The sequence below is a fragment of the Podarcis bocagei genome (assembly GCF_964188305.1).
Source record: "Podarcis bocagei genome assembly, chromosome: 11".
In the NCBI taxonomy this organism is placed as follows: domain Eukaryota; kingdom Metazoa; phylum Chordata; class Lepidosauria; order Squamata; family Lacertidae; genus Podarcis; species Podarcis bocagei.
In genome coordinates, this window is record NC_138136.1 from 48,765,679 (window position 1) to 48,775,519 (window position 9,841).

Sequence of the window (9,841 nt, forward strand, 5' to 3'; positions counted from 1 at the left end):
CCAGTCAGTGGGTTCCTGTTGAACAACCGCAGAGATACTGCTACCCTTCTCCACACATCACCTTTTCTTTAAGTGTTTTAAGATACCGTGTTAAAGGGCACTATCAGAAATGTTACTTGGAAGATATTACAAAACTAGCCCATAATCAATGATGAAGACATAGTTTATAAAGTTACTGTACACAAACCGGTTACAAAAAAGTAGTAAAAGCTGTTTAAATGGTTGTATTATTGAGTCCCCTTTTTAAATGTTTTAGACTCCAATTCCACCAAGTTTTCTCTTCAGCTTCCTCGAGCGCTGGTGTAGTTTGTTTTTCTTTTTCTTCTTCAAGCTCATTTTGGGCTCTGGCTTCACTAGTTGTATTTCCTCGGGCTTTTCCTCAGCTGGCGTTTCAAAAACAACTTCTGTTGGATCTTCAGGAATCAGCGGCTTCTCTTCCTTCTTCTTCAGTTTCTGTAGCTCTTTCAATTGTTGCTTCTCTCTGAATTTTGCAGCTGTGGCTAGTCTTATTGCCCGGCGATGCTGGAAGCAGAAGAATACAATTAGCATGGCTACACAAAAATACAAGTGTTGGAGGTACAAGAGGAGACCAAACCCACGAGGAAGCTGCCTGGTGCCGTTGAACCACTAGCCCATGTAAGCTCAGAGCTCTGTACATTAACTGACAGCAGCTCTCCAAAGTTTTGGAAAGGATTTCCCCCATGCCCTGCCCAGACGTGCCCACGATTTAATCTGGCACCTTCCATATGCAAAGCATAAACCACAGCCCCTCACTATATAAATTCTGCAACCAATATATTTTAATGGGTTAGCATTAGTGGTTGCTGAACATTCACAGCAACTCCAGTTAGCCATACAACTTAGAAACCACTGTCTGGACTTAGAATCATAGAACTGCAGAGTTGGAAGGGACCACAAGGGTCATCTAGTTCAACCCCCTGCAATGCAGAAATATTTTGCCCAACGTGAGGCTTGAACCCACGACCCTGAGATTAAGAGTCTCATGCTCTACCGACTGAGCTATCCACAGGGCTTACATTCTGCTGCACGAGGCAAAGAAGCAGATAATGAAACACCAGTGCAGTATCACACAGTACAGCATTGTCTTAAGCCTTTTGCATTGATGCAATTTCACTGTCTCAACCCCTGCACCAACTTTTTGTTTCGGAAGAGGGGGCATGGCAAGTGCAGTAAAGCCCACAGCAACGAAGTCAAAGCCGACCTTTGTACTCCAGAGGCAACACAAGCCTGAGGCCAAAAGTCATCACAGAATACTAACTAGTGGGGTGGTTAAAGCCTTCTGCCGAGAACCCAGTGGATTGGACTGTTGTGGGTGGAGAGAGTTACTAACAACATTTTACGAAAGGATCACATTAACAGCGTTGTCACAGTAAGCAGAGGAATAAGCTAACTGAAGAGTGTAGTCTTTAGAGTATTAAAAATAGTATTACCATATTTGGAGACTGGTAATGAGGATTTTCATACAGGGTTGGTCCTCCAAAGCTGCCCTGGAAGATCTTGATAAGGTTTAAGACAAAGCGCGGCCCAATTTCTACCAGGGCTCCATCTTCTATTATCTGCAGAGTTGAAACATTTGATATTTCAGTGCAAAATAACCTTTTTTCTACCATACAGGTGCACAACTGCCGCAGGCACCTTAAAATACCCAGTACTGGTGCAAGATTCCCTCTGGCTGTGTTATATAGCAGCTTAATGGCTTTTGTGTACTCAGACACTCCAGTGGATCGAATCAACCTGAGCTGACCCCGATAAGAAAAATGGGCTAGAATATGGAGATTGTTTGTGGGAAGTAAGAGCCACTAAAGCCACAGCTTGCACAATCATATCAATATAAGGGTTGCCTCTTTTTGTTTCAGAATGGAATTGTGTCCTTTTTGTAAACCTGTAAACTTTTGCTCTTTGTAGAAACAGTCTGAGTACAACCAACAGGCATGTAGGACTGAAGAACAGGAGCCCATGGAAAATAAAAAGGGAGGCATGATGAGTGTAGCTTCCTTACCACGGAGCCTGTGGAATACTCAAGTCCTTCCACAACCCCAAAACACTCTTTCAACTATTGACCAGATATCACTCATGACTTAAGTGTGTTTCTTCATTCTACCGCCTCAAGGACTTGCAGTTAAACTCTTGAATGATAACTTCATTCTCAGAATTTTAAGGGAAATAATAGGCACTTGTGAAAATGCTAAATGTAATCCAAAATCAAGTGACCCAAAATCAATGTGCCTGCCATATGCACAAATTCTGCACTGTGGAAGATTATCTGGGTCTAGGAGAATTTGGCATTTGAGTTTTGACCCTTTATGTGTCAAGCTAAGTTACTAGCAAACCCATCTTAAAATGTCTTATATTAGGAGAGAGGTGTATTCTAATCAGCTATGGTTCAATATGCGAACAAGTCTAATAAGCCCTCAGATTTCAAGAAAATGTTCACAAAGCATTTTTCAGTTTAAGACATTGCATATAGATCCCGGGGTGGTCGTGGGTGTTTTGATTACATCATCCCACGGGCAAAGCATAGGCAAATTACCTGGTAATTTCGAAACCAAATCCTCTTGTCTGTTATGGAGAATGTGAAGACGTGATCTACAAAAGGCTGGCTTTTGGGATGATACAGAGGAGTACCAAAAATCTGGCAGGGTGAAAAACGACAACTTTTTAAAGCAATCCATATGATCAAAAGATTCAGCACAATTCTGGGTGGGCACTGCATAGTTCACTCTGTGTGGTGCTAACACAATTTGTTCATCACACAATCAGGCTGTAAGCTGCTCTGCTGTCATAGATTACATCTGTGTTGTATTAGATTTGGTCATTCTTGGTTTTTGTCACAGAATGGTTACAGCCTTTGCATCAACATGCTTCTATCGCAATGCAGTGACCAGAGGAGACATCTGAACTGTAGCCTTATTGGAGTTCACCGATTGGGTCTGCGTTGCTCCGGGACAGGAGGAAGGAAGTCAAAATGACACCGAGGTTGGTTCAAAGAAAGAGTTTATTCTGCTCTCCGGATAGCAGAAGGCACTTGCATGATTAGTCCCCAGCAAGTCCAAAGAAATGACAGGTTTCATGCAGTTTATATATCCTCCAGGCACCCTCTCACTCCTCCCCTAGGAGCCCAACCACGTCGGCCTACGTACGCAGGTTGACATCACATATGTTCCTGCTCTGGTACTCTCAACCACAAAAGGATCTTCCTTCCTGTACTTCTGACCATAAAAGGATCTTCCTCTTCCTACTCTTATCTGGGAGGACGTCATAATCTCCGGGAACACGCTTTTGGCGTTTTCCCCGGACACTGGTCTTGTGCGTATTTTGTGGTCAGCACATAAGATAAAGTTCTGACGCGTTTTCATTGTTCCCCTGGAGAGCCAAGGCCATCCCTTGCCTGTCCTGATAAAGGACAGAACTGTTTATGCAGCTGTGTCCTTATTATGGTTTTGCTCAATAGTTCAAGTTTTACGCATTTAAAAGTTCTCTCTTTTGAAAGAACAAAGGGGGGGGGGGTTGAGTCAGTTTTAAACTTGCTACACAGAAACCCATTCCTTCAGAACCATTCTGGTGGAAATGGAGGTGAAACTTCTACCTAGCTTGGTCAACTGGGCTATTTTTAAGTGCCAATCCTCCATTTTGGAACTGTACTTATGGACCAAGTCTTCCAAAGCGTAATGTGAATGATTAGCATGCAGCTCAGCTTGAAGCACAAACATGAATACTGGAAGAACTGGAGGCAGAGATTTATCCAACACGTTGAAAAGTATATTTTCCGCGTTCAGTTTAGTGCTGTTTCTCTGCTGGCACCAGCATTAGATTTAAAGAGTGACAACTTAGAAGCCCTGTAGCTCTTTTCTATTGAAAGAACACTGCTGAGGATTGTGGGAGAGAAACACTGAATAATGTTATTCACTAAATGGATTACAGGTGATTTGCAACTTACACACATTTAACTTGTCCGCAAAAAAATAAAAAGTGGGCAGAAAAGGGGTGGGTGTCTGGGAAAACTTTGGCAATCCCTCCCCCTATTGCACCCCAATGTGTTTTGACCTTGCAATTTTGGCTTTATGTGTATGAGAACGTATGAGAGCCACCTGCATAAGCCAATGCCTTACCACTAATATTTTCATCATCATCTTCATATACTTTATTGCACTAGCCAAAGGCCATGGCATCATTCACAAAGGGAACAAAAAGAAAAGCAGCAAAAACCATAAAACCCATAAAAATATTAGGCACTGCAAATACAGTAAACCACACTCACGTCTCCTAAGAATTATTTGTTGCATACAATAGAATAGCAAGGGGTTATCAGGTAGAATGTGCCAGCTTAAATGTCCAAATCACCTTTGCAATTGACCGCTATTTTATCTAGATCTTTTCTCCTGATCTTAGCTGCCAGCGCATATAGTGCTACTTTATAAGTTACGAAGTCATCAGTATCACTCAGCAGCCATTTCACCCTTTCCACCCTGTTTGAGTGTGTTCCATTCGTGAGCAGGGGTTTTATAAATCAGTCTCTTGGTTCTATATTTTAAGTAGCTGTAGGAGACTTTCAGGGTAAAAAATGAGGTTTACAATGTTTTAAATAAATGCCACCCGGTTCTCTCCATCTCTCTTAAACTACTCTTGGAACAAACAAACAAACAAACAAACAAACAAAAACATTCACATGCAAAACCCACAGCCCCTTCAACCACAGCACCAGCTAAGAAATGTGTACTGGCTCAAGAGATAGGGCTTATCATTTTGTCAAATGAGTTTCGGCACTGCTGGGTTGATTCCAACTCGGTTCGCCTCAGAGCAGACTCAATGAAAACAATGAACCCCAAGTTAGTCATTGATGTCAATGGGTTTACTCTGAGGAAACTCAGTTGGCTACGACCTACCAATCTGAGGAACCCACAAGTTGCCATTGCCACATCAAGGTGCACAAGGATCAAGCTATCCTATGGCAAAAAAGCACCTGCTATTTTAAAAATGGGAGAATTAACTTATAAACACTGCCATATACCGACCTGAATGAACAGCTCTTTCAGCACAGCATAATGTGGCTCCTGGTCAAAAGTCTGTGGGGAGAAAGTACTTTAGAAATCGGCAAAAAAAAATACTGATCATAAGATAACAGAAGGTAGTATGATATCCTAAGAGATCGATACTCGCCTTATCAAAAGACAGAATGGGTCGGGAGCCTCTCAAACAATTCCCAGTCATTTTCAGCTCGGCCAGAGTGTGAACTGCAGTGATATTAAGTAGAGCTATGTCAAGTCAAGATTTTATTGTTCAACAACAACAAAAACATTTTCAAATGTTAAAACAGAAGCAGAACAGCAGTGATTGAAGTATGTAATATTAACATCTTCCAGACATTAAGCCAGTCAGTCAGGTCAGTCTTTAATGTTTTAACCATAGGTTACAACAGAAGACCAGATGTGTGTCTTTGTAGGATCATTCAGGAAGGAGTAAAAACAAGCCAACAGCAATCAAAGATATTCAATCAAATATTTGAACTTACTATTCTGTACTAGAAACTTTGCTGATGGTCCATGGGGGGCATTTGAAAGCCTGAAATAGACAAGAGGGAAAGAAAGAAATCCCCAATTGAAGTTATGCTTGAAACATTAGAGTGGTTGAGTATCAGTGATGTTAATGGAGTGTTACACACAAAATTCCTATCCAGCTAGAACAGCTTGAAAACCTTGCAAATAAGAACTCATCTGGTTAAGAGGGAACTGTCCCCAGGTGCCCTGATAAGCCCCTGCCAAGTTTCTCTGAGTTTATTGGATCTTGACAATGTCACAGGAGACAGTTCCAGACTAGGAATCCAGAGATTCTTGTTCATATCTAAACTTTTGCCTGTCAGGTAAAGAACAGCACCTAACTTGTTGCATGGAACAGGGCAGAGGACACAGAAAGTGATAGAAGGAGCTGGGTGTGTCTTGCCAATTTTCCACTGCTGGTACAAGTGGATTGTGTTATTATTTTTCCCTAATAATTTGTCATCCCCCCCCAGTAGTTTACAGAACCTATAATTTACAGAATAATAAATAGTTTCCAGAAGTCCATTCAAGAATGGTGGCCTGGAAACCCAAATGATGAGAATATTCCTACCTATCCACTTTGCACTCATCTATGGATGTCAGAAATTAGAACACACAGGGAAAATATATTCTGATTTAAAGTTTTTCTCACCACACATAAAGATCCTGTTTCTTCTTTGCTTCAAAAAATATGCATTTATTGCAATTTTTCATTTCGCAGACCTGCATGAAGCACAAAAAATAGTTCCGTAATCTGAAACATTGTAGTTTTTCCAGTGCAAATCAAAAGTTTCTTTTTCCTAAGTATACTTACAGCAATTTGGAAACTGAACACATGAGCAGGGACAATTGTGCCGGCTGCGAGTTGGAAGGTGCTTGTGGCAGGAAGCCTGTTTATAGGTGTGGAGGCCTCCAGCACAATGCAAAACCCCATAAAATAAGGATTCTACAACACACAAGGATCCTACACAATTAAAGGACACCTCACTGCAGACAGTCTCCCTCTAACTCATGGGGGTAAACCAATAGGGTCATTCCCACTCCCCCTGCTCCAATGTTCTGGCTCCAGATTACTGTAATGCCTGAACAGGACCACTTTCTGCACGGTGCCATGAGAGTCAATCAAAGGAGATACAGTTCACTGCACTATTCTAAACATGAAATTATTTATTGTTACACCTTGAGAAAGCAGCCACTGAGGTACCAAGCTTTGGGTTAATAGCTGGATTCAAATCCCCAAAGCCAGGACATATAATGGTTAGTCTTAGGCAAAACAGGGGCGTCATAACTTACCTCATTAATTACAAACAGCTTATCTTTCCTGTCCATTTTAGTGTCTGGAAAACAAATGAAATTAAACAATGTATGTGTAACGATCGCCAAAACATCCTGGTAAGTAATTTCACCTACACTTCTTAGAACTCTTTGAAATTACTGCTAAAAGTTGCTCTGCTCCAGCCGAGTTCTGCACATGTATCCCTACCTCAGACACTAGATATAAGCAAGCCCTGTGCCCAAGGATTCCTCTTCCCAATCCAGCAGCTAAGGTTGTATGCACAGAGTACTAAATTTTGCCTTTAAAAAAATAATCTGCCTATCAGCAGATCACCAATATAATTCTGCTTTTGAAGGTGGCTTGATATATGCACTCCCAACAGCTGGATTGGAAGAAAAGCAGCACACACCAACTTAGGCTGAAGAGGACCTGTATCAATATGCTGCTTATCACAACTTTTACTACAACAGAAAAATGTTAAGGTAAGAAACTTTACACAGCTAGAAAACAGTAATGCTTAACTACAGTATAATTATTACATTCATTTTGCTTCACATACCAGTGTTTTTGATAAGCCGGTCGTTGTTATTTAGATTTGGACAGTTCTACGTGAGTAGAAACAGTGAACTTGTTAGAACAAGACAGAGAAGACAGGTAAAATAAAAAAATACCTGCTTTAGCATGGGGCATCATTGTTCTTAAGTCTTTCATGAGATGCCTTGTCCTAAAATTGATTCCTCTGGAAGAGAAAATGAGAACTCTCTCTTTGTTTTTCCATTTGCCCTGAAAGACAAAAGTATTAATGAGAAGGGAACAAACAACAACAGATTACCTCAATCATTAATTCTCTGGATAGTTTCAGGCATGTCACAGCCGCAGTTATTAGTCTATAAAATGGGAGCAGTGAAGCTGATATTTTTGGGCAAAAGCCATTTTAATGCAGAAAACTCTTCTTCAGAAAACAGCCATTTCATTACATTCCCAATACGTTTCAAAAGCCTATGTATTGTATGACCTGATATGCGCAGGATCGCACAGCCTACTAAAAGCTGAACACCACAGCAGTTTTTAACATTTCATAGAATTTATACACTTGACTGAAAAAAACAAAAATACCCCACTCATCTAGAAAAATTCACAACCCTATTTTAGAAACATGCAAAAGTTAAACGCTAAAACATTTCTAAGCATCTGGCTAAGCCTTGTCTGAACACGAATGTTTTCAACAGGTGCCGGAGTGCAGTGAAAGCACCTGTGTGGATCTCAATATGCGGGGAGTTCTGAAGGGCAGGCGCCACTGTACCGAACAACCAAGTCCTTGAAGAACCGGAGAACTTAAGACCCCATTTGCAAGGTGACATTATTATGTCGCCCGGTCCCACCACTCGAAGTGTGTGTAAGGAGATCTCGTTGGTAAATTGATGAAGGCAGCAGTCCAGAAACGAAGCCCCATGGAACTCACTGATGAGCAAACATGCCCAGGGCTGCGCTGGAAAAAGACCCCTGTTATCTAAGAAGCAGCAGGAGGATGGATGGCGGCTAACAGATTGAGGTTGAATCCTGACAAGACAGAAGTACTGTTTTGGGGGGACAGGAGGCGGGCGAGTGTGGGGGACCCCCTGGTCCTGAATGAGGTAACTGTGCCCCTGAAGTCATTCTGGACTCACAGCTGTCCATGGAGGCACAGGTCAATTCTGTGTCCAGGGCAGCTGTTTATCAGCTCCACCTGGTACGCAGGCTGAGACCCTACCTGCCTGCGGACTGTCTCGCCAGAGTGATGCATGCTCTGGTTATCTCTCGCTTGGACTACTGCAATGTGCTCTATGTGGGGCTACCTTTGAAGGTGACCTGGAAACTACAACTAATCCAGAATGCGGCAGCTAGACTGGTGACTGGGAGTGGCTGCCGAGACCACATAACACCGGTCTTGAAAGACCTACACTGGCTCCCAGTATGTTTCCAAGCACAATTCAAAGTGTTGGTGCTGACCTTTAAAGCCCTAAACGGCCTCGGTCCAGTATACCTGAAGGAGCGTCACTACCTGGACATTGAGGTCCAGCACCGAGGGCCTTCTGGCGGTTCCCTCACTGCGAGAAGCCAAGTTACAGGGAACGAGGCAGAGGGCCTTCTCGGTAGTGGCACCCGCCCTGTGGAACACCCTCCCACCAGATGTCAAAGAGAAAAATTACTACCAAACTTTTAGAAGACATCCGAAGGCAGCCCTGTTCAGGGAAGTTTTTAATGTTTAATAGGTTACTGTATTTTAGTGTTTTGTTGGAAGCCGCCCAGAGTGGCTGGGGAAACCCAGCCAGACGGGCAGGGTATAAATAACAAATTATTATTATTATATTATTATATTATTATTATTATTATTATTGTTATATGCTCAGGGGCACCTTTGTTCCACGAGGAGCACAGCCGCCACACACCCCGCGCGGCCAAGTCCAGGTCCCCCTCTTACTCTCCTCACCTGCGAGACCGGGGCCGGGACGACATGCTCATCCGGCCCCGGGGTGGCATCAGCGGACGGGCCTTGGCCCTCGCCCTCTGCCCCCGGAGCTCTCTTGGCGCGTTTCCTCCTTGGCTCTGCCGGGGCTCCCTTGCCAGCTCCACGCTGCCTCTTGGCTGCAGCCATCTTCGCACGCTCAAAGCGCCGCCGGAAGTCGCACCAACCGGAAGTCGGTCCCCCTTAGCCTCTCTAGGATTTTCCGAGAAGCGGAAGTAGGAGAACCTCCTCCGCTGATAACACACGCACACATACTTCCGGGTTGAGAGTTATTTTTTATTTGTATCGTTTCGTGGAATTTATACACCGTTTGATTGTTAAAAAACACAAACCTCAAAGCGGCTTATAAGAAACAGAAGGAGCAGTAAAAACCGAGGGGGAATTCTCAGCCCTACTTTAAAAACGCACAGAGGTTAAAATAACTAAAAGAGGTTAAAATAACCTGTTTTCTAAGCATCTGGGCCAGGCTTGTCTGAACAGGAATAATAGAATCAAACAACTGTA

The 9,841-nt window shown here is 42.9% G+C and overlaps 1 protein-coding gene and 2 long non-coding RNA genes across 3 annotated transcripts; 2 read left to right on the forward strand and 1 right to left on the reverse strand.

Annotated features, from left to right (window-relative positions):
- Positions 1-145: 145 nt before the first annotated feature.
- BRIX1 (biogenesis of ribosomes BRX1) lies at positions 146-9,513 on the reverse strand. The gene is made up of 10 exons (XM_081213142.1): positions 9,302-9,513; positions 7,503-7,614; positions 6,849-6,892; positions 6,208-6,278; positions 5,531-5,580; positions 5,179-5,252; positions 5,034-5,084; positions 2,552-2,653; positions 1,452-1,577; positions 146-522 (listed from the first exon to the last, which is right to left on the reverse strand). The coding sequence occupies exons 1-10, from the start codon at positions 9,464-9,466 to the stop codon at positions 253-255; spliced, it is 1,065 nt and encodes a 354-aa protein (XP_081069268.1). The 5' UTR covers positions 9,467-9,513; the 3' UTR covers positions 146-252.
- Positions 497-2,448, forward strand: LOC308597388. The gene is made up of 2 exons (XR_014012916.1): positions 497-636; positions 1,927-2,448. It is a non-coding gene; the product is annotated as an uncharacterized lncRNA (long non-coding RNA).
- LOC308597391 lies at positions 2,660-8,973 on the forward strand. The gene is made up of 3 exons (XR_014012923.1): positions 2,660-2,997; positions 7,187-7,313; positions 8,061-8,973. It is a non-coding gene; the product is annotated as an uncharacterized lncRNA (long non-coding RNA).
- Positions 9,514-9,841: the final 328 nt, after the last annotated feature.